General features: G+C 34.8%; 1 protein-coding gene across 1 annotated transcript in view; it reads right to left on the reverse strand.

Moving 5' to 3' along the window:
• The window catches only part of SMYD3 (SET and MYND domain containing 3), a 954,064-nt gene that overhangs the window by 732,820 nt on the left and 195,273 nt on the right, over nucleotides 1–25,971 (reverse strand). The window contains exons 3-5 of the mRNA XM_074262568.1: nucleotides 14,227–14,334; nucleotides 12,382–12,439; nucleotides 4,252–4,388 (exon numbers count right to left, since the gene is read on the reverse strand). Of these exons, the coding sequence (XP_074118669.1) occupies nucleotides 4,252–4,388; nucleotides 12,382–12,439; nucleotides 14,227–14,334 (303 nt within the window). The remainder of the gene's footprint in view (nucleotides 1–4,251; nucleotides 4,389–12,381; nucleotides 12,440–14,226; nucleotides 14,335–25,971) is intronic.

The raw sequence follows: 25,971 nt of genomic DNA on the forward strand, positions 1-25,971 counted from the left end.
AACAAAACCACGGGCTCCAATTTAAAAGAGAATGGATGAAGAAAAATAAAAAGGTCAAAAATGAATATGATTCATAATCAGTTTTGCCTTTGCTAGATGCTGAGGCACATGTCTCCTAAGAATAGTAGGGATCCTTAGAGTAGGTTTAATTTGGTCATTTTTCTTCCCTGTTGATTTATGCTTTCATAAATGCAAGAGGTCTGAGTAAGTCTCAGGAAAGGTGATTTATTAACATCCTATGCCTATTGGCTTTGAATGCATTTAAATGTGTTAGCAGAAGTCAACCAGTCAGTTTGTAATTCTAATTTAGCATAATATTTAAAAATCAAAACTGCTTTTAAAAAAATCTTCTTTTTAAAGATATATTTTTAGTAATTCGCATTGCTATTCAACTTCTAACTTAAAGTTCTTTTCCAAGTTGCAGGAAGGAGAGAGAGAGTAAGCAAGTGTTGATTTTGATACACTCTTCATTTCTTTTCCAATTCCATCAAAAATACATTTTTTGACTAAGAAACTGTGACTGAAAATGAAACGTAAATGTTATCTACTAGATGTCTTCTATGATTCTCAATTTCAAATTTCTTATATCCACAGTATGAACTGTGAAATCAATTCCAACAAATAACCTGCAAGAAGTTGATTTCAGAACAGTAACCTCCAGAACTTACATGTAGGACCTCAAAACATAAAAATAGCTCTCTATCAGAGGAGTTGTTATTTAGTTTCAGAAGTGAATCTAGAGAGAGAAAGTTGTTGAATTTTTAAACTGATGTTAGATTTCTAACAAAAAATTTCTAGGGAAGAAAGCATAGGACTATGAAGTTGAGAAGCATTTTGCAAACCTCTGAAAATACTAAATATCTATTTGTGGTTCATATTACTGCTACTTCCATCTTCAGCGTTTATTTTTGGATTATGGCATGTTGCTAACTAGTTTAATGTATTACAACTCAAAATTTATCATATTTCTCATCAGATTGCTAAATATGTTTTTATCAAAGGAAGCTACCATGGGAGAAAAACAGCACCGGGGGAAAATTACCTGAATAACAACAAAAATGCCTGATTTACTGCATCTGTCACACATAAGGAAAATTCATAACCAAATCTAACAGCATTAAGTTTAGACTATTAACAACTATCATTAAATAATGATTAACAACACCATGTTTCTAAAATGCCAGTATATCGGATATGTGAGCAATTTGGCATAATATGTTAATCCCCTTTTTCCATTTTGAGAAAATATAAATTCTTTCCTTTCAGATGCATTCATAAGAAGCACTTGATTAATCAATGGGTTTTCTGGAGTTTTACTCTTTTTTTTTTGTCTTAATGATCATCCCCCAAACTAGTCTGGAATCACTAATCATCTCATAGAGTTGGCTGAGAATTAAGACAATGGCAAATGATTTCTGTCTACAACAGACTGGAACCAAAGAAGTTTTATCTCTCATCATCTACTGCCTCAACAACTTGCTCATCACAAGACCTCCTCCCCAAAGGATCAAAGAAAGATGAAAAGGATCCATAGGGACAAAAACATTTAAATCAGCTCTTTTGTAGAATTAGAAAAGGAAAGGTTGATTGCTCCTGACAGAGCAGCAATGGACTCAATGCACAGGACAAGATGTACATTTTTGGACATGGACAATTCAGGAGTTTATTTGGTTTTTTTTTAATTATGCATTTCTATTTCTTTTTTGTTTTGTTTTCAATAGGGGAGGAAAAGAAGGTGGGAGGGTAATAAAAATGTATGCATGTATATGTGTATATATATATATATATATACATACACATACATATACACATACATATATATGAAAAACTAAAAGTGGCTGTATGTATATGTGTATATTAAAGGCTTAGAAGTCAACAAAAAAGACAAAATAACAACAAATTAGTGCCAAGGCAAAATGTCTCCAAAATTATCTAAAAGTTGTTGATATGGGCCAAAAGAAATAGGAGAGAACAAGATTTCATATATTACCAACTAGAGGCCAGGCACTGTGCTAAGCACTTTACAGTTATAATATCATTGATAACACCAGGGGAATTCCAGAATTCTACCACAGTATTGTTTGTATAAACGATCTAACTGTTAACAAACAAAAACACTATCAGGATTCAATTAGTCTAGCATGTATTTTGTAAGCTTATACTTATATATGCATGTATGGATGCAGGTATGTATATCATGGCCCAAAAGTATTAGTGCAGTTTTAATATTTAATAACTTCAGAAGTATAAATGCCTCAAACTTAAAAGGTTAATTAACAATCTGAAAATTCAAAATGACCATGATCTTATCCTATCCATCTCTCTTTAAATTTTCAGACATTGTAAAAAATTTCACCAGGTGCTGCTCAATAGCTGGAAAGATTGCATTGACAATCCTAGAGGTAAGAGCAACCAAAGAATGAGATTTTGACATAATCCCAACAAGAAAAAGATCAGGTGACAAAGGTAGCAAGCCAGAGGTCCTCCACTACCAATCTACTGGTCTATGAAAATGTCAGAAACTACTGCATACAAACTTTGTAATGACAAAATTCTCTGTCTTGTTAGAATTTAAAGTTTATCTCCTGGATAATATCTCTAAAAAGTGGCCATCCAGCCTCAAATGGGAAAGACTTCCCTCCAGGCATGAAGAACCAAGTACCTCCTGAGGCAGTTCATTCTACTTTAGGGCAGATGCAATTGTTTGGAAGCTATTCTTTTTTTATCAAGCTCAAATCCATCTTTTTACTGGCAGATTCTCAAACCATTTCATTTGCAACAGAAACCACCATACATGTGATGAAGCATCCCCTAGTGAAAACACCAAATGCCTTCCCCCTTTCTATGACCATCTTCTATGGTGATGATGGTAACAAAAGGGTTGGTAGCTCTCAAACCTATTGAACCTGATGGTTCAGTCATTGAGATGGAGTTTTCTCTCATGTCAACTATAGTTATTTCTTTCTGGAACAAATAACTAGAAAGAATAGGGTGGCAGATTTTAACTCATTGCAAGGGTGAATTTTCCAATAATTCCAGCAATAGAATAGACAGACTGCCTTGTGAAGAAGTGAATTCCCCATGCCATGGGATGCTATATTTTTATCATGCATCCCATGATTGCTGCTTTCTTTTAATTGCTTAGCTTACTCAAGACACGTTATTTAAAGATAGGACTGCTTTAATAGCCTAAGTGATGTATACTAGATACCTGGTATTACTGACTATAATCCTCAGAAGGAATAAGGAGATAAAAGTAGAAATGCCCAATCCCAATACCCTCATAGATGGCATAAGCCAACAATCATTCTTCAAATTTCAAAATCACTCCCAAGTTATAAAACAAGAGCATTTTAATGCTAAGAAAACATAATAAGATAATAGCAAATTTATCTTCCAAAGAGGCTAATTCCATTTTGAAAATATAGCTAAAACCATAGTTTTTCCATTGTTCACATTTGTGCTCCTGGAGAACAGGTGGACATAAGAACACAGTGCAATATCTTTCCTGGAAACTGCAAATCTTAGAACATATATTCAAAAATAAACTAAAGCTTAATTCCTCCTCAAATGTGTGATTTTACATTTTACATAAATATTTGCGATCCAAGAAACCAAGCATTTAATCTTCTGCATTAATTACCTGAACCATCCAACAAGATTTTTGTAATATATATAATTTTTCCACATCAAAAGCTTCATATAGTTTCACATTATTTTTTAAAAGTGCCTTTTATCACATCTGCTTATCCCAATTTAATCAGTAATAGTATCAAAAGAAATTCTTCACATTTGGGGTGGAGTGGAAGTGGTCTTTAGCAAACAACTGTCCCCAAAAGGAAATGGCAAACTACTCTAGTATCTTTGCCAAGAAAATTCCAAACGAGGTCACAGAGAGCCATATATAACCAACACAATTCAATAACAACAACAATGCTTAATTTGTCCCTATTGGTGAAAAGTAAGGAGAAATGTCTGCTCTCATTGGAGAGAAGTTGATACAGGCTATTATGGAGTTATTTAGCAAAATCAACTTAATAACAAGAATACCAGCATCCAGGAAAAAAAATAATCACCCCTTTTCTCAAATGTGCAATAAGTTACTTAGACATTACATAGAATCTGGAGAGAAATGAAGCATCTTATCCCATTGAACTTTCCAAAAAGATTCCTGAGTATAAGGATAGAGAATATTGAGCAAAACAAGGCAGGAGAGGATTCATTTTGGTCTGTAGCAAACATGTCACTTACTTTTGCGAAGGATTCAAAAATATCAAAGGCAGGTGGCAGTTGGGAGGCATTATGAATCTCTTCTTTCAAGTAAAGTTGTAATGTCACAGCAAGATGCCTAAGGCCCTCCTTCTTTTCTTCACTTAGATTATTAATGTCTGGAGAAAAAAATGAGAAATAGACCAATCGTGAACTGATGTTACAATGGATAATTTTCAGAATCTAAATGGCAGCTGTGCAGGCAGACATTTTCTGCCCCAAATTTTATTCTGACAGAGGGCACATACATCTCACTTTATTTCTTGACAGTTATAAATCATCATAAATAGTTTATTCAGTTTGAGTCTGCCAAATCTCACCCATAAGATGGTAATCAAAAGCCCATGGGCATGCAAAAAAAATATACATGTAGAGATGTGAGAACATAAGAAATTAGATGCAAAATTAGTCAAGCAGTTTGTTTTTGTAGAATCATAATAATTAAAGGTGCAGGACCTAAAGGACCTCAGAGATCAACTAGTCCAATCTGCTCATTAGATAGATCATAATTGTAGATGCAGAGCTAAGAGAGAGCATACAGACATCCGAGTCCAAACTTCTCATTTTATAGATGAGAAAACTAGGATTGAGAAAATGTATGTGATTTTCCCCAAGTCACATAATCAATAGCAAAACTGTAATCACCACAAAATTAACTTGGACATTTCTCTGAATGTTATCCCTTATTTATCATCCCTATATGAGTCTGAGGGATGATAAGAATTCCAATCCAAGTTAGTGACTGTTACAAGTCATCTAAAAACATAGATAATGTATTATAAGGCAAATATTTTATATAAGAGATTTCAAGACAGAAACATTATCACTAAATATTATATAAACTTCAAAAGATATATCATTATCTTTTTTCTTGCTAGTTATTACATTTGTAAATTTTATGAGGATAACCTTTTCTGCATATAATATAACTGCATTTTCAAGGTCATATAAAGATATCTCACACACACGCACACACACACATAATCTATGATCATTTATCAGACACTCATTATACACCATGTGCTGTGCTAAGCACTAGAAATACAAAGAAAGGCAAAAACAAGTATCCCCAAGAAGCTTCCATTCTAAGGAAAACAATAGCATGTAAATAGCCACCTACAAGAAGTAAGTCTAAAATTATACATGGACTAGACAAGTCTCCTTTTTATTCCCTCAAAAATCTAATATTCCCGACATTCTCAAAACAATGATCTAAAAGGAAAGACAAGAGATAACACCTTGTCTCCTCATCAATTAAAACATTAAAAAGTCCAGAATAAAAAATCAAGATCCAGTGACTTGGAGGGATGCCCTTTTTGCAGGGCCCAATTAGCACAGACACAATTAATGAACAATTATGTTCACTTTCTGTCCAAAGATGTTTGACATTTAGTGTCACAGTGGGCTCAGAAAAATCATACCCCCCTGGAGAGAATTGGAAAAGTTGTTGGAGAGACAAACTAAACCATACCTTTTCTTAATTGGGATAAAATATTTTGGGCATTACCAATATAGAGTGAAATGTAAAAGGGCAGGTAAATATACGTAGTGACTTTATTTAGTAACAAAGGATTCACTGTAAACAAAACAGTTCTATCCATTTTTAACAGCTCTAACTTTGGAAATTATATTCTTATCATGAATTAATAGCGACCTCCCCATAATTCCCATGGAGGGGTGCTAATTCAGCCTTGTTGAGCTATATGGAATATATCATATCCCTCTTCTAGATGAGAATTCCACTCTATATTTGAAAAAAAAGTTACCATGTTCCTTCTTTGAAAAGAAAATTCTAAAGAACATAATTGTAAATTATCCCAGCATTTAAAAAGACATAATGGAGGCACAAGGAAATCTTTGATGAGCACAGATTTTAAAGGAACTTTCTAATTTACTTCAATCTCAGAATGAGATTGTCCCTCTCCTCAACAAAACCAGCACTTCCAGTGTCCCTAAAGAATTTGTCCTTTTGATCCCCACAACTCCCTTCTTCATTCTCAACCTCTCCTTATCTACTAGATCATTTCCTGTTGCCTATAAATATGCATAGATCTTTCCCAACCTTTTTTTTTTTTAAAGAAAACAAAACAATAATGCTTTTCCTTAATCTACAATATGGTCAAGCTATTATTATCCTTAGACTGGACTGCCTCAAACATTGGTGAGATGCCCTCTCCCTAAAGGACTTTCTTTAGCAGAGGTAAACCACCTTCTGTGGGCTATATTATACTGAAGATCTCTTTGGTATGCAAGTTGGGTAATATAGCCAATGAGATTTCTATCAACTTCAAATTTCAGATTCTGTGATTTGTAGATCTCCCGTGACCTTCATAACCAGACTTCTAGAAACATCAATGTACACTTATTTCTCACCTCTCCTCCCCCTTGCAATTTGACTTCTAAGCCCAAAACCCAAGTTTTCTAAAGATTTATTGCTAAATCTGGTGGCTTTTCTCAGGTCTCATTCTTCTTTCAAATAGCTTGAATTCATTTCTGCAGTGCTTGACACCAATGATCAACTCTACCTTGGAGACTCATTCTTCTCTAGGTTTTGTTTGTTTTTTGATACCACTTTCATAATTTTCCTCCAACTTGTCACACTTATCCTTTTTAATTCATCTTGTAGGATCCTGCCTTTTGGATGTGAGTAGATCCAGGGCTCTATGCTAAATCACCTTTCCTTTTCTCTCTATACTCATCAATTCATAAGGGTTCAACTATCATCTTCATGCAGATGATTCCCAAACCTATATGTGCAACCTTAATCTCTCTCCTCAGCTCCACTCCACTCTGGATATTATATATATATATATATGTTTAGGGAGCAAAATATTATGTTCTGTTTTGGACATGTTGTATTTGATGCTAGGAGACATTCATATGAGTTGTCTGGCACTCATCTCCACTTGGCTGGCTGGTCTCACAATTATACACTATCCAGATCTTCCCCTTTTATCCTTATTCAAATATTCTCCATCATGTCGTCACCCTCTACTTCATTCAATTCATTTCAGCAATAATTTTTGAATCTACAGTACAATTCTATCATTTACTATATCATACTGTTTCTTTGAAAAAGAAAATTATGTGGTTCTATTGTCATCTTCCAGCTTTGAGTCCATCTTACCAAGTCTGGTGATATCTATGACATTTAATTATATGTATTAAAACTTTAAGTTCACTCATTTATTATCCATATTCTATGCATTGATATAAACACCAAATGACATTATCCTTCATAGTCTTGCATGACATTTTCCTTTGTGAATTTCTAGGACCTTTTCCCAACATTTTATCATACCCATGACTTACAGTATATGTTTGTTTTTATTATTAAAGTATTATCTGCCATGGCAAAGTCATCAGAATGCCAACTTTGGAGCCAGCAAGTCCTGGCTTAAGATTTACTTCTGATGCTATCCCTAGACAATTCACTTAATCTCTCAATGCACTAAGCAATTTTGTAAGACAATAAGTTGTGGAGATGGTGCTGACTTGCAATAGTAGAGGCAGTTTCCACATCTGAGATTTCTCTTTACCAAAGTAGTCACGTGATCTTTGTCTATATTTATCCCTATTATCTGACCATTTTTCTCCCTTCTCAAATTCCAGTTAAAGTTCAAGCAGAGACATGGTACAAATATAGAGCAGGTTAGAAACTGATGGTGAATAATTGACAGCATATCAAAGGCAAGAATGAAAAACCGAAAAATAAAGTGAGAAAAGATTCAAATACAATCTAAAGGTGAAGCAAGTGGAGTAAGCAAGTGAGTAAGAAATGAAAAATATTTTTAAAAGAAAATAAATAGGATTGAAGGTAAAGAGAGCATAGGAGGAAATAAAAGCACAAGGCCAAAGATTAACTCTTCAATCATAGTGATTCCCAGGTTAAAGGGACAAGTTACTTCTTCAGTTCAAAGAGAAGATGGATTTTACAAAAGCAGGCAATCCTTTCTTGAAATCAGTTTTAAAATATACTGCAAACAGGTGTTAATGTTGAGAGCATGACATTTAATTAATAATTATTGAGAACATGGCACTTGGAATAGGTGATGTTTACTGCACATGCTCAGTGTCTCCCCGAGGAGAGCTCAAATTAATGCTGGGATTCTAGAGCTGAGCAGTGATTATAGTCGTGGCTCATAGCAGAATTTTAATGATTAAGTGCGCATCAAAACATGAAAAAAAGTCACCAAGTTCAACTTTATTCCTTGCCTTCCATTCCTCTGAGTTCTTATATTGCTGCAACTTCTGATGTGTGATTTTCTCTCTAGTGTAAGAGGGATGCTAGAGTGAAACGAAGGACTTCTTCAGTAATACATTTGATATCATTGGCACAATCATAAATCTATACTGGGCTTTCTTCTTTATTTGCTTCCAGCCAGAGGAGTTAAGGGTGCACAGTTTTGACACATAACCTACACATAGCCCACTGTTATTTCTTCTTCCCATCCATGGATTGTTTTCCATCCTCCATTTAATAGTTCCCTTTCCGTACCCCTTACAAAACCATAAAGGAGAACCACTCAAGCAGAGAGCAAGCCCTAGATAAACGGTCCGGGCCTTCATTCCTAGTGATAAGGGGCCCCGTGGGGGAACACTTGAATCATTCCAAAAACCTGCCTTTGGCAGCTCTGGGGCTGTCCCTTTTCCTGGTAAGTCCCTGGGAGGAAACCAAACACCTAGAGACCCCAATAGCAGAGGGCCATCATCCACCCAGAGGCAGGATGACACTGATGAAGCACTCAGGGAGCTCATGGAGAAACAACACACAAACCATTGTGTATAAACAAGACATGTATAAGATAAATAGGAGATAATCGCAGAGGAAAGTCATCAGCATTAAGGGGGATCAAGAAAGGTTTCTTGTTAAGGTGGAAATTTAGATGGATCTTCAAGGAAGCCAGGAGACAGAGATGAAGAGAATAATCCTCTTAGAGACAAGGAAATTGTGGTACAGGAACATGTACAAGGACTCAGTAGTCAGGAGAATAAGGTTCTCATCCCATCTGCTGTGGCCCTTCAACTATCTGGCCGCCAGTTTCTTCATGAATGAAATACGAAAGTCTAATAGTCTAAGAATATATGATCTAATAGTTTTGTTCTATGAACATGTATTATTTCCAGCAAAGAACCTAACTACATCACTGAACAGAGCAAAAAGACATCATGGGGAAATGCAATGAGTATTAAATTTAGAGACAAGACAAGTTTTTAATTTTTATTCACTTTCTCTGGGGCTTTTCTGAATAATTTGAGTCTTGCATATCACAAAAAGTGATTCTTTCAGCTATAGAGAGAAAAATTTATCTCATTAACCAAATTACCAGATTTGGGGTATTAAAAAAACAATCTAGCATCCCTTTTATAATTATTATTATTCCTTCATAGATGAGAGGAAAAAGCTCTAGGAGTTCTTATCAAGGAATGATCATCAAGTGTGTAATGATTTTTACCATAAATAAGATGGATTGAGAAATTGTGAGAAAACTACTGGATTTTTAGCTAAAAATTTTAAAGGGCTCCTTTTTTAAAAAAATGTTTAATTTATGGAATAAAACAAACATTTCCATAATATAGTATAAAGAAAAAGATGATTGCACTTAAAATGCAAATCTATTATGTACAATTTTCTACTCCTTTTAAATATGTAATAAAGTTATCATGTAATTTTTTTCCTTTTTTCCCCTTCCCTCCTCCTTTTCCTCCCCTAGAAATAGTTATCATTAGACAGAAGTCTGTGTATGTATATAACCACATGCATTTACATATATTACATGTATATGTATATATAGATGTACATGAGTGTACAATCAAGCTTCTTAAACAAGGAGATTGTCCAAAAGTGGAACAGGTTGTCTCATGAGGCAACTGCACTAGCTGATTCGTATTCCTGAAACACACTCCCACTTCACCTCCATTTCTCAGTGTAAATCAGAGTCTGGAAAGCAGACATAGCTTGTTTAGCTGCTGTAATCCCAAGGTGGGAAAGAGCCTGCTTCCAGAAAGGGGTAATCCTCTGTAACAGAAGGGCTCTGCAACGTGATGCAGAGTGTCTGATATCCTGTAACTGGTTCCAGTCTACAAACTATCAAGTAAAGAAATGATTATTGGTTGGCTCTGGAGCCAGATCTTGTGTCCATTCAAAAGGCAACAACCAGCAAAACTGGTTCTTTCCTACCTGGCTTTGATAGTTGAGAGACAAAGATGCTATAAACCTCCAAATGGGAGAGGGGCCTCCAGCCTTTACCCTTTCCCACAGAAGTCAGACCTATCATGCAGGTGAGCACCTGGCCCATTGCTGCTTCTCTCTCTATGATGTCAGTTCTTCCTGCCTTTAAATGAAGAAATGATGGAGCTGGTTACAAGGTGACTCTGCAAGGTCAGAATGATAAGCCACCAGTAGAAGCCGGAGTCTACGACAGGTTTTGTGATCCAAAAGTCCAAATCTGAAACCCCATGGGGGAACAACCATCAGACCCCAACCTGAGGACCCCCACCTAGTAGGGAGGCCCTCAGAATGACCAGAGGGACCCATCACAGCTGTCACTGAAAGGAAGACTTAGTGGCTACACCGCATTTTGAACATGAACAGTGTTATGCAAAAAACACTTCAAGTTTAAGCCTACTTTTCCCAAAGACCTGAGAGAGCCCACTCTCCAGGAGTTTGTATTTCTACTCTTGTTATATCTTCACGTAAAAATAAAGCTAATTTGTGCTAACTGATTAAATGGGACTGGGCCTCACATGGCTAACAGTAGGGGAAAATGCACTGCAATAGGGGCTCAAGCCAATTGCCTCTAAGAAAAATAACTATGATCCCTCAAAGGTTGCCTCTACCCTGGGAGAGTAAGTCCAGCCTTGTTCCATAGAATCCCTTATTTCCTTTAGGATTCTGCTTATGCATCACCTTCTGCATAAAAACTTTCCTGATCTTCACAGGTGTTATCTTGTATGTACAAGATGTGGTGTGGTAGAATGGATGGAGGGTCAGCCTTGAGGTTGAAAAGATCTCATTGGTAAAGGGTTCTTTCCTCCTTGGGGCTTACCCATACCAATGAAACCATAGTCCAATCCCATTCTAATTCCATTTTGTGTCTACTTATTATATTTATATACAAGTTAAACTATATGACCCCTAAGGTTCCTTCTACTCTAGAATGTTATAACATATCAATATAATTTCTATTATGATAATTATAATAACTTATTGTATAATATTAATATGTTGTAACACATAACTTCAATTTTATAATTTTATATCCTTATTCTTATTTACTGCTTGTATGAATTTGGTCAAGTCACATAACATCTCCTGAGTTTCTTCATCTGCAATATTTCTACCATTGGCCTGGAAGGGTTGTTATGAGGACAGTGATTATGAATTTTAAAATATTATTTCAATAAAATAATCAATATGCATTTACAAGGCAATTATGTGTATGCCAGACATTGTTAAGTGCTAGGAAATACAAATAAACATAAAAGAAAAGTCAATCAAGAAGTTTACATTCTAATGGAGGATAACATAGAAATGAATAAATATAAGATTCATAAAAGAAATATATAAAATAATATTAGATATAAAGAAAGGGCTTAGAAACTTTAGGCATAAGCTATTATTATTAAAAAAAAAAAAAGACTAAATGTGGGGGAAAATCCAGAGGTCAAATTCAGGACTCTAGCTCTGAACAAGTTATTCATTCTTTCTAGGCCCATGTCCTCATCTGTGAAATGATACGATTCAATAAGATGATTAGGATTAAATTAGATGATCTCTTAGGTTCTCTTCTAATTCCTGATCCCTTGAGTCATTCCCTTATTGTGTCTTCTTCCACTACTGTATTCAGAACCAAAACTCCTCGGTCTACTTCCATTGCTTTGTATTATATATTTATACTAGTGGGATGAGGGTCCACCCTCATTTCTACCAAAAACTTATCCAATGCACAGGTTCATTGTTGAGCATATGAAGCCAAGGAGCCTCATGAAATTCCACTTGCAGAAATGAAGATATAACCAAAAAACAAAAAAACAAAACAAAAAAAAAAAAAAAAAAACCAGAATTTGACACAGCTGACACTAAGGGAGTTTGAGTTGATGGTCACTTACTTGACTCCAGATCAGAAAAGGAGTAGAGCTTTTCAGAGGCACAAGATGGTTCTCTCAGCTAGAGTGGACAAAAGAAAAACATCATCGTCAATTTAAGAACTCCGATACTTAAGCATCTTTTGGGGGCAACTGTTAGCTAATGAAAAAGTCTGGCAGGAAGATGCTTCCCAGGATTCTCTTCCTTCCACTTCACTGCCTTCCTTAAATTATTGGGTTCAGCTACTTAATTAGTAACAACATAATAGTATAAATTATACTTCAGACCCTACTGACTTTTTGTTAGAATCATCTATATTTAAGTATTACTTTCATTTTTTTCTAATGCAAAAAGGTATAGTAATGCTGCAGCTTTAAGTCCATGAAAGTCTAACATCAAAGATTAAAAACTGATCAAATAGGGGGCAGCTAGGTGGCGCAGTGGATAGAGCACCAGCCCTGAATTCAGGAGGACCAGAGTTCAAATCTGGTCTCAGACACTTAACATTTCCTAGCTGTGTGACCCTGGGCAAGTCACTTAACCCCAGCCTCAGAAAAAAACTTAAATTTAAAAAAAATAAAAAATTTTTAAAAAACTGATCAAATAAATAGCAAAGAAAAGGACATTTCAGAATTGTTAAGGATGTAGGGGAAGCTGGTTAGTCTTCTAAGTGTATTCAAGACATTTAGTTTTCTCTAAATCAGGGTTTACTTTGGGCTAGATTTCAAGGAAGTGACTACATGAAAGGTACAAAGAGGCAAGTTAAAAAATGTATTTTATTTATTTATGCAACCAAAACTTGTTTTATTATGACAAGGACATATTTCTATGTATCAGGTAGAAGTGAAATGAAAAAGTAAGATCCGATTCTTTTTGTTTGTTTGTTCCTTTGTTTATGTCTTTTAAAACAGATTTATAACTCATTCATTAAATCTTTTTTTTACTTTTCTTTTTGAGAATCCAGACAAAGTTGCCATTTTTAGGATCTATACCTATGATTTATCTGGTGTAGAGAAGCTTTTCCATAGCATAGGGTCTACAGAGTTTTCATGAATTCTGAGAGATTAAAGGACATAATCAGTATGTGACAAAATGGGATCCCAGTTTTCCTAATTCCAAATCATCCCTTTATTTAAATCTTCTCTTTGTAGCAGAGGCATGCCCTGTTGGCTATAAGGTAGCATGAAGAAGCAAAGTATCATGGTGAATATTATGCTGGACTAGGACAACTCGAGTTTGGATCCTATCTCAGATACCTGGTACCTGTGTGTCCTTGAGCAAACTCCCTCAGCCTCAGTTTCCTCATCTATAAAATAAGAGTATTAATAGTATCTACCTGTCATGGTTGTTGTGAGAATCAAGTGAAATAATGCATGTAAAGCTTTTTACCAATTTCAAAGCATGTCTAAATGATAGTTTTTAATCATAACTAATAGGAAGGTGGACTCATAACTAATAACTAATGGAGGTGCTGGGTGGACTGAGGATGGGGTACCTTTATATTGTACTATTACATTCCAATGCTGGAGACAGGATCACAATGGAAACCTCTAAGGTCAAAGTAATAGGCACTGCTTTGATATCTACAATTCACCTTACTTAAGAGCAAAGTTATGATATTCTATCCCCAATTCCTAGATGGGGAAAAAATATGGACTCTATTATGTTCCTCTACGTCGGCCCTTCTACAGATCCCAAAGCCACAGCAGACTAGTTCTTGAGGGAAAAATGACTTTGAGGAAAAGCCATTTCCCTCCCAAATCTGAGCTTAATCAATCAGCTTTAAAAAGTGAATTTCAAATAATAAGAAAGGAAAATAAAGCAATTATGAAAAGTACTCCTGGGCAAGTTTCCTAAGTTTTACTTACCAGTTTGAACACAACTTTGCCAAGAAGTCTGACAGAGTCAGGAGGAAACTTGGGTTCTGAGCTCTTAAGGCACTTACATTCTCGCTTGTGATCCTGCCAAGCTTGTTTCTGTTAAAACAAGAGGGGAGGGGGGATAGGAAGAAACATACATTGCATCAAAATTTAAGCATAATTTATAATTTATATATAGTATAAAAGTGTCATGGTAGTCATGTAATTTCCACAACCTGTATATCTATAACTTCAAAAAAGAAAAGAGAAGGGAACATTTAAGCTCTGTTAATGATCCCAGGACTAAGTTTTTGCCAATGATACAGTTACTCAGGTGTGGAATTAAGAGAAGCCTCTACTCCACCTTTGTCCCTGAACTCTCCAACTAGTTATTACCTACTGATGGAGACCAAAGGAAGTGGCTACAACTTCCTCACTAAATTTTACTGACAAGTGGAGTTTTTTCAGCTTCACAAAATCAACAGTATCAAAGGATCCAAAAACTGGACCAGATGTTAGAGTTTATTTAGTCCAAGTCTTTCATTTAAAAATGAAGAAACTGATCCAAATAAGTGAAATTATTTGAACATCACATATAAATGACTCAATATATATGGTTTTCAAACCTTAAAGAGCTATATATATATTTTTTTAAATTCATAGCAAGTAGATGGCAGATGGGAATGGAACTCAAGTCTTCCAAGTTTTTTAGAGTTGGAAGATTAAAAAAATGCTTTTCCACTATATTATGCTGTAATAATAGATTTTTTAAATGAAGACAGACAAATATTCTTAATGCCTCGATCAATAATTATTTATTATCTATTTGCATTGTATACAACAGTTAGATGGCACCATAGTGCACAGACTGCCAGGCTTGGCATTAGGAAGCCCCATCTTCCTGAGTTCAAATGACCTCAGACACTTATTAGCTGGTTGATCCTGGGCAAGTCACTTAATTCTATTTATTTCAGTTTCCTCATCTATAAAATGAGCAGGAGAAGGAAATGGCAAACTCCTCTAGGATATTTGCCAAGAAAACCCCAAATGGGATCATGAATCATCAGACATGACTGAATATACCTGAACAACAATACACAAGGGCATACATATAGGGAAGGATATAAATAAATTAGAAAATACAAAAAAAAAAAAAATGAAGCAATCCCTCCCCTCAAGGAAGACAAGTACATATAGAAAATAAAGCAGATTCAAGAAGAAAACCTACTGAAGAAAATAGCACTTAGCATGTATGAAATAGCCAGATTAAGTATAAACTTCATAGATGAATAGCTAATTTGCAGCCCTGTAGTATTTGAAGACAGGGCTAAACGTCTAAGTAACCTATACCCATGATAAGGAAAAGCTACTGAACTCAGATGGCCAAGAAGGAATTCCACTCTTCTATGCTGCAATGTGAAAACCATCCCACAATTGCATCAGCAGGACCTAATGCAGTTTGAAACCATGAAAGCAGTTGGTTTATATGCTATGGTTTTGTTTCCCAGAATCCTAGAAGGTCAAATGAAATAATATTTCTCAAGCACTTTACAAACATTAAAATGCTATGTAAATACTAATTTATTATTTTAACTAATACAATAGCTCACATTTATACCATATTTTAAAGTTTATAAAACATTTTCGTTATAACTCTATGAGGCATAAATGCATTATCATCCTTGTCATCATCATCATCATCATTTTTTTAACTGGGGAAAAAAATCCTGGGTCTCAGAGCAGTTTAGCATCTTTTCCAAGGTATCAGTCAGTCAGTAACAGATCCAAATCTTGAGCTGACAGCTCAATCCAGGTTTGTTTTCATTAAAATCAGAATTGCTTTTGTAATACCAAAAGAATTGATGAGAGCCAACGACAGCATTAAATCTAAAATTATCTTTTCTGACAATGACTCTGAAAGGTAGCCATCTATAAAAAGTAGAGCTTTGTTTCACATGAATATGCCTAATTTTATATAACAGATATAACATTCCTAAAAAAGTATATGTAAATCAAATCAAAAAATTTTGTGGACTAGATGAATTTAAAAAAAAAAAACTGTGACAAAGAACTTTTTTAAAGCAAAGGAAAACAAAGAAGCATCTCTTAATTAACTTTATAAGTTCAGATCTCTTCATCAAATTTGTTTTACATAAAGTATTTATTTTATCTAATTCAATCCAAGAAACATTTATCATACTTTCAACCTTGTGCCTAAACTAAGACTGCACATATGGAATGGATTTTTTGAAAATTTTATTTGAACCTGGCACCATTTAGCTGATTCAATAAGAAACTGAGGAACTGGAATTAAAATTTCCTCCATCCTTCAAAATAATAACTTCAAAGATCATTTTCACTAGAGGAGAACATAAAAACTAACAATCCTGCTTCTTCAGCCAACCAACCTATGACTGATCTTGATTACATACAGAAGAAAGAATTGGTGAGATGTTAAGATAGGAATAAAAAGGTCATTTTTATCTCTCTCTTTCTTCCAATAAAATGACATTGCTATCTTAACCTCTTTCTTTTCCCATAAAACAGATCATCCACAGTTCAACAATCTACTCAAAGGAACGGGAAAAAAAAAGTAATTCTGAGCTGAGCTCAAAAATTATAGTCACCTCTGGCTACCAGACTCATGAATGGATCAAGGCTTATTCTTTCCCTGATTAATGGTTTTACTTCTCACCCTTCCCAGAACAGAAGGCTCATCTTCAAATAGCATTTCTTAAACAGAAAATTATTCATGAAGCAAAGAACCAGACAATCTTAGAGGTTGAAAAGATCAACCACAAAGGTGGGAATTTTCTTTATAAAGTGCCTGATGAATGGTGAGATAGACTCAATTTAAGCACTTTCCATTTATTGGCTTCCTTCTCTCTTTTTACAACTAGTAAATAGCTCTAATTATCCAATAAATTTTTTCTTCTTTTGCTGTTCAGTCATTTTTTCAGTGATGTTCAACTCTTCATGTCCACTTGGGGTTTTCTTGTCAAAAATGCTGGAATGTTTTCACCATGTGAACCTAGAAAACTGTATGCTCACTACCTATCTCTGAACCAATAATTTTTTTCGAGTATCTACTAAAAGCATGGAACTGAACTGTGAAAACCCATGTAAGAATGGACATGGACAGAATAAATCAATCAAATTACCTCAACTAAAATAAGTCAGTCTTCAAATTCTATGCCCTAGAACCTCCCCCAGGTAGGAAAAGTGTATATGAATCAACAGAATCACTCCAATAAAATGAGGAAAGTTCTTATCAATTTAGATGTTTCAGATGAGTCACTAGAAGAACAGGAATGAAATAGCACAGGGAAAGGCTTTAAATTGGTTAAATAAAACTTAGCCAAGTCCAATGGGTCATTCAGAAAATATCCAGCCAATTTGGGCCCCAGAGTTGAGAAAGAGCTGACAACAGATGAAAAAGCCATCTACAAGAAAGAATCACTTTGGAAGTAGAGTCAGAAAGAAGTGGCTCCAATTTTGACTTGGTCCTGTTCTCCCTTTCCCTGGTCAGAAAAGAACTTTGCAAACTTGGAAATCTAGAAAACTTTCCTTCTTCCTATCAGCATTCTAAAGAATATTCCTAGAACAGCTAAAGGCAGTGATTGCTTCAGGAGATAAAGACAGATGGATTACAGATTCATAACACTACAAAAAATACAACAACAAAAAAATATATACCATATCTTAGAAGAAAATCTTGAGGACCCCAGTAAAAGGAATTTCCAGGTGCTATAAGATGCCTCCTTATGCTCTCTAAATCTGCAGCTAATCTTCCCTTGTATGTTTTTATGAAAGAGACATCAAAGACTTTTGAAGGATATTTTTGTACAATTGGTTTTTTATGAGCATCCCTTTCTAAAAGGTATGTGAGTCTAGGTGACTAAATGACAGCCCCTAAAAATCAATGGGATTTCATGAGATATCATATTTTTAAAAAATAACTTCCCCTAAAGCCCATCAAAATGACTCTTAAAAACCCTGAGAGGAGATGTAGTAACTACAGTCTAGGACTCAAATGATGTGTATGAACAGAAATTGGGATAATTACTCCAGAAGAGTCCCTGCCTTCAAGGAGCTTGTATTCTGCTGGAGTCTACAAGATTTAGACAAAGCATGTGAATGATATCTGAGGAGGAGGAAATGAGCACTTACATCAAAAAAAGAAACCACAGGAGATGGCAAATCTTGGAGGAAGACAATGATTCAAAAAGGTTAAGGAAGGAGTACATTTCTGTCATAGGAGACAGATGTGAGAGATGGAATATTAAGTTCACAGAACAGCCAAAAGGCTGCTTTTTTTTAGAAGGGAAAATTTGTGAAGGGATTAAATGTGTAGAGAGTATGTATGTCTAAGGAGAAGATAGAGTAACACACAGCTTAGAGCCAAAGTATGAAGGGCTTTCCTCGTCGAACTAAAGAGTTTGTATATTAGTCTAAAAGCAATGAGTAGCAATTGAAGTTCCTCGAGCAGTACAGGGACGTGATCAAATGTGTTTTAAGGAAGCTACTTTGGTACCTATGGGAAGAATATATCAGACTAGGGAAAGAGAATAGAAGCCAAAAGTCCTTTTCTCAGCAGGCAGTTGTTACAATAGTCTAGGTTAGAGATGGTGTGGGGGACCTTAACACTGTGGTGGTTATCTGAGTAATATTGTGATGAGAAAAATATTTTGTAAACTATAAAGTGCTCCGTAATTGGGCATTATTATTAACCATTCAGGGTTGTAGCTTTTTTGGCCTCCCTTAGTTGGCTTCTAACTATGCTAAATTCTATTCTTGTTGGCAAACATACTACTTAATGATCTCTAATTAAAATCTAATGAAAATGGAATCTGGAAAAAGTCCAAAACCCAAGGCCATTGTCTCTGCTGCTCGATAATCATTGGATTATCATTATGCTAAACATAAGTGATATGGGGAAAAAAACTGATGATCCAGCTTCTTCCCTTAAATCCCACAAAACATCTGGAAGCAAACCGTTTTCGTTGGTACCTAATATACGCTCCACAAAGTTAGTATTCAAGAAGTGTCACTGATTAATTCTTGTATTTAGATATGTTTGAACATGGAATTCACCTGTGCCACAATCATTGTACCTCTCATGTAGAATTCAATTCAAAAGGATTTTATTACATTTTAATTCTGAAAGATACAACATGGATAGCTAGGTGGTACTGTGGATAGATTGCCTGGCAGGCAGACCGGAGTTCAAATCTGGTGTCAGGCATTTAATAGCTGATTGATTTGGCAAGTCACTTACCCTCCATTTGCCTCAATTTCCCCATTTGTAAAACAGGAATAACAACAGATTCTACCATTTAGGGGCTGTTGTGAGGATCAAATAAGATTTGGAAGCACTTAACACAGCACCTGGCACAAAGGAGGCACTACAAATCACTATCATCATTATTATTTATCATTATGATTATCTATCATTATTATTATTTAAACAAGTAACAATATATGGAATAATTTAAAGAGGGAGAAAGCACTTAACAGCTATATAGTTCGGGACACATGGCTAAGCCTTGAAGGAAGCAAGGGATTATAAAAGGCAGAGGTGAAGAGGGAATGCATTCCAAGAATCGGGCCAGTTTCTGCAAAGACAGAATGCCAAGTTTGGATATTGCAAATAGAACATTTTGGCTGGAATACATGGTGTGTAATGGGAATAGTGTTCAGCAAGTCTGGAAAGAAAAGCAAGAGTGAGTTAGATTGTAAAAGGTTTTCAATGCCAAGTTAAAGAGCTTGCATTTTGTCCTGAAGGCAACAGGGAGTGTAGAAAAACTAAAGAATAAATGGAGAGTCCATTGTTATGTCCTAGAAAGTGCCAAAATCTTGTACTTCACAAGTTCACCTCCTACAGGATGCCTTTCATCAAGGCATATTCTCAGGCACTCAATGCTACATCTAGAACACCAAAGCTATAGCAACCACTACTGCCAACTCACCCAGCACCCAAGAACCTTTGTCAGTCATAGGGAAAGCAACCTCAGAAAGCTTACAGAGTTGCCACAGATTCAGAGCACAGAAATGTTACTATTAAAGTCTTACAAAGCATGAGAGAGCTAACAACAAGGGACTTTGAAAAATGGGGGAGGTGGAGTGGAAAGCAAAGGTTTGCTTTTTACATGATTCCAAAATGCTTTTCTTCAAGATGACAGCGTAGAGTACAGAAAATGGCTAGCCAAAAGCCTCCAACAGAAATCAAATAGTCACCACATAAATAGACAAAAAAGCCTTTCATGTGGAAAAAAGCATATTTCAAAAAAAAAAAAAAAGTAAATCTACACTCATTGCTAAATAAGCATCTAACTAAACGGTTTCCTAATTAAATTAAATTAAAGCTTTTTTTTTTTGCTAGTGTTCTCTGATCTACAAAACTTGAAGAATTTAGGAAATTTTATTTAATCAGATAATCTAACTTTGCATATAGTCCATAATGATAATTTTAAATTGTGCCATATGCTAATATTCACAGATTATTTCCTCCAAAATCAATAGCAAGGTATCACTGTTACAAAGACACATTTTATTTAGCTGTATAATTGCCACATTTGCATCCTGACACACACACCCACATTCAATATGAGGTGCTAATTTATCAATATCCTAACCAATCCAGACAGAGATTTCAAAATAGGGTGATTAGCCAATTGAATCCCATTCAAAAAGTTGTCCCCAGTTTTGGGAGAACAAACCTTCACCTCCAAACCGATAAAGTATTGAAAGTACTCAAGTAGAACCAAGAAAGTTTAGTGCAGTTACTTAATCCAAAATCTACAACCCAACCTCATTGCCTTTGCTGGAATGAAAACAAAAGAGAAAACAAAATTCATATTCCTGCATGGAATTAGTCCAGCTGTTAGATATGACATGCTTCTCAACCCATTCAACTACATGTCTCTCTCTTCCACGCCCCTGTATCTACACAACTTTACCCCTTCTCCTTCTCTTTTATATCAAACCTACAAACAGAAAAAGCAAAGGGCTCGGACTCTATGCTGTATCCTGGAGTTTGGGGGAGAGAATCTTTATGATGGAATGATCAATCCAGGCCTCCACACATCCACTCCCTTATAGAGGAGAAGAATCTACTAAACACTTTCAGGACTTTTTCTGCTCTATGTGGATGAAAAGGAAGAATTACACAGTATTATTATAGATTTAACACTAATCTTCTCTTCTCCAATCACCCCAATTAAAATTAATTTGTTAGTGAGGTAACATTTTCCTTCCCCTGGTGTAAATATTGCTATTCATAGAAATATATAACACCTTCTTCTTGTGTATGCAATAACAGACAAAAGCATTTGAAACAACTAAAATGTCAACATGCTTTTTAATAGGGATTTCTTCCCAAAAGAAAGCCATACTGTTATAGTCTATCATGATGGTGGCAATCACAGAGGTCTTTCCCAGTTGTAAGGAACTGAACTCAGCTCAAGAACCATCTATATAGCTTTGAGACTGAAATCTTCAGGTCATGTCCATCGCTGTCTAGATTACTTTGGAAATACATGTTCTCTGGCTCCTCAACAGTAAAAGATCCAACACATAGCACACATGACCCACAAGGGAAATAGATTCAGGAGCTCCTAAGAATTCTCTTAGGAGCCCAGAACTATAGTTATGCTTTCATGTTCTTTCCTCCATTAGACTGTAAATTCCTGAAAAGAAAGAACTGTCTTTTGCTTTTATTTTTTCTATCCACAGCAATTGGCACAGTGCCAGACATGCAGTAAGCACTTAATTTATTGAATTGAACTTGAAATCCTCACTGAAATTCATAAAAAGCTTCAACCAATCTTCCCAGAGTACCCCAATATTGAAAAGGTAAAGGGTGCACTATTGAATTAAATATCTATTGAATAGATGCATACCTAATGGACTCAAGATGCAGAATAAGACATACTTTTATATACATTCATTGTGGTTTTGTTGCTGTTATTGCCTGACTATTCATGTTACAAGAGCTTTGTTTTTCTTTCCCTTTTTTTTTTCAATATGAAAAGGGATAGGATTAACAACAGATGTGGAGATAAAGTAGACAAGGAAAAAGAAAAAGAAATGTTTTAATGCACAAAAGAGAATATACAGCCAGAAAAAGTCAAAGGAGGGAGGACTACTTGAAAAATTACACAGTAAGTTTATTATATATTTAGAAAGAAAAGTGAGTTTTACATATATAGAGAAATTTTTAGTTTCATCTGCAATCTCTTTTTTTGGTTGTTGTTCTACTACATATATAGAATTGCCCATTTAATTTTGTATGTGTTAAGCTCAGAATGAAAACATTGTTAAAAGAAATATAACAGAAATATCGTCTCTTTTACAAAAATAGAACTCTATTTAAAACACCCACAAAGATAACAAGCTATTATTTTCTGGACTCCAAAACCACATAATTCCTGGGTGTAGTATTGGCAACTCAAATTCATCATGTCTGAAAAGGAAATCAACATCTTCCCCTAATGCTGCCCACTTTCTCCAATATTTTTCTTTTTTGTTAGTGTCACTCCCATCCTCCCAATCTCTCAAGAATAAAACTTTGGAATCATTCTTGTATCTCCCCTCAGTCCACACATCTAATTAACAGACAAAAGGTTGGTTATTTCAGTCAAACATTAATCAAGCACTTACAAGATACCAGACACTGTGTTTCCTTGAGAATACAAAGAAAAAAAGAAAAAAAAAAACAGTCCCTAACCTCAAAAGGCTTTCATTTTGTTGAAGTAAAATAATGTGCATCCACATGTATGTTCGAGTTAATGAATATTTCTTCCAACAATCCTTTCCTCTCCCATGTTTTAATTGCTTAAGTCTTTTCACCTAAACTATTACAAAAATCTCCTTTTATTTTATCTCATATCCTATCTCCAATCAAATATTTTCATCTTTTCCTATCACACATTCCTCTCTACTACAAACAATTAAGTAGTTCAATTTAATGCAATGCATCCATTAAAATGTGCAGGCCTTTATTAAGCACCTACTATGTGCAAGGCACAAAAAAACAATCACCATCCTCCAAGATTACAAAAATTGTAAATTCTTCCTAATTCAAGACTCTCCAAAATCTAGTACCCATTTACCCACCTAGCCTTTTTGAATTAGGGTTTTTTCACATATTATAAACATTCTAGATAAATTTATTACTATGTGGCCCCATTTTTCATTTTGTTTGTTCTTGTTTCTATTATTAATTAGTTAATCATTGAACAATATTAACTCTATGATTATATTTATCAAGGAATCTTGTATCAGAGGAAAATTTGTAACACTGTGTTCTGCTCTACTTAGGCAAATATCTCTTTGTAGGAGATCAAAAACAAACAAAAGAATAGGACATCTTATCTAATTGTCTGAACTTTTAAGGCAATCATAGCTATAAAATTATGAAGCACTTTATATAATACTTAGAAGTTTACAAAATGCTTTCATGTTTTGGCATTTGAACATCACAATAACTAATAAAGTTGTCCATATTTTACAGATGAGGAAACAAAGGCTGGGATTGAGTGATTTGCCTAGAATCACCTAGCTAAGTATCTGAGATTTGAACTCAACTTTTTAGTATTTTATACTTTGCACCAATTCGTTGCCTCATAAACTGTAACTGGAAAGATGTGATCCGCTATAGAAAATCATTTTGAGGAGTTTCCTGAAAAGCAGATTAGACTGCTCTAAATTATCTCAAAATATCAAGAAATGGGTCAAAGAAAGGGGGAAAGAAAGGAATCATCAAAAGAAAAACCTAACAGAAAATCTAGGAGAGAGACTTTAGAAAAGAGTAAGGGGAAAAAATAGATCTTAATACAATGAAGAAATGCTAAGGAATCAAAGAAGGTAAGAAGAAAGCTATAAAAGAAGGGAATAAATAAAACTGTCACAACTATAATTCCAGAAAAGTGAATGGCACTCTACATTCCTGCCATTCACTTTCACCTTAAAGAGAAAAATTAGAGCTCTCAGAGAAAATTTTGAATATAGAACCAATTATTTAGAACAATAATTAGAAAAATTGAATAAACCAATGGATGTCTGAGAAACAGGGAATGGAAGCAACAGAACTCAAAAATATATAAAAGTAAAGTAAAAAACAACATAATTGAAAGAATACATGAAGTTATTACAAACCAAAACATCTTACCTTGAAGACAGACTTAGCAAAGCAATCAAATCACTAGCTCTAATAAAATCACAATGAAACAAAAAAGCCTGAATACAATTTTATTTCAAGAAAGAATAAAGGAAAATTGTTCAAAAACATTCAAACTAGAGAAAAAAAGCATAGATTTATAGAATATGGGGGAAGAGAGAATCACTAGAACAAGTTTCTCTGATAAAGGTCTGATTAAATATTCCACAGAGCTATGTCTTAGGCTTTCTTCACCCTTTAAATCATTCCCCTTGGTGATCTTATCATGAATTCAATTATCATTTCTACATCTGTGATTTTTAGATCTACTTATCTAGCTTCCTTTTACCTTTTTCTTCCCCATTCCAACATAAGCTCCTTTAAGGCAGAGACTATCATTCTTTCTGCTTTTATCTATATTCCCAGTGCTTGGCATTGTGTCTGAGCCATAGTTAAGTTCTTAATAAATGCTTACTGAAACTCTGAAGAATCCTCTCAAAACCATCAGATCAGCAGAACTGACAAAAAGAGAAAATGACAAGTGCTGGAGGAGCTGTGGAAAAACAGGTATACTAATGCATTACTGTGAATTGGTCCAGCCATTCTGGAAAGCAATTGAAAATTTGGAGAGAGAAGAAAACAGGCTTTTTTGAAGGGAATGGAAGATAATAGTAGAAAAAGTCTGGAAAATCCAAAGTAGATCTCAGAAAGAGATGAAAATATGGCTAGCTTGGGTATTTTTCTTAAAATGATGGTTCTGGAAGTAACCAGCCAATCAGTCTGGTCAAGGTCAGACCATATTTCCAGTATAAATAGAGGAGTATGGGTAAGGAAGTTACTATGACAATGTAGAAATAATGAAAGGAATTAATCAATCAGAAGCTCAAAACTGAGTTAATTAAAATAAATAAATCCTTTCAAAGTGGGAACTAGAGCTGTTGAAGTCGTGTGACAATTGGCAAGCCACTTAATCTTGAAAGTCTCTCCTGGAAATGAGAGATAATAATAGCAATAGTGTTTAGTCCTTATGATTGTTGTGAGGATGCAATGAGAAAATATGTGTAAAGCATCTAGATAAATATGAGCTCTCCTTAATATTGTAAACTGGACAATTCTACATGACAAGATTTTATTGGTGTGATTGTGGCGTTCTCAGTTTCTTTTTTTATCCTTTTTAGCTTGGAAAATACTAGGAATTTCTGAACCATATCAAGGGAAGTTGGAAAACTTATCTGCAATGGTTATATGGGCTATAGTCTCTGGCATCTTTCAACTAGTCTGGCTCCTTTCCTCTGCATAAGTAATCAATTATCTGGCTACAACCATATTGTAAACTGCCAAAGACAGGAGCAAATTTATTTCTTAGTTTCAGGGGAAAATAAGCATAGACAAGAATAAAAATCTAGAGCACAAAAAAGATACAATAAGTCAGCAAAACAGATAACAGCACCATCTCCGAAGAATCAAAATAGCAAGTGATCCTAAGCTCATTGGAAATATATGTTTACTCTAAAAAACACAATCAAGACCATCTTTGACGAGAAAAGGAGTTTAACTCATCATATAATAAGAGCAAGGGATAACAGGGGTACTTC

The sequence above is a fragment of the Sminthopsis crassicaudata genome, chromosome 4, assembly GCF_048593235.1.
Source record: "Sminthopsis crassicaudata isolate SCR6 chromosome 4, ASM4859323v1, whole genome shotgun sequence".
NCBI lineage: Eukaryota > Metazoa > Chordata > Mammalia > Dasyuromorphia > Dasyuridae > Sminthopsis > Sminthopsis crassicaudata.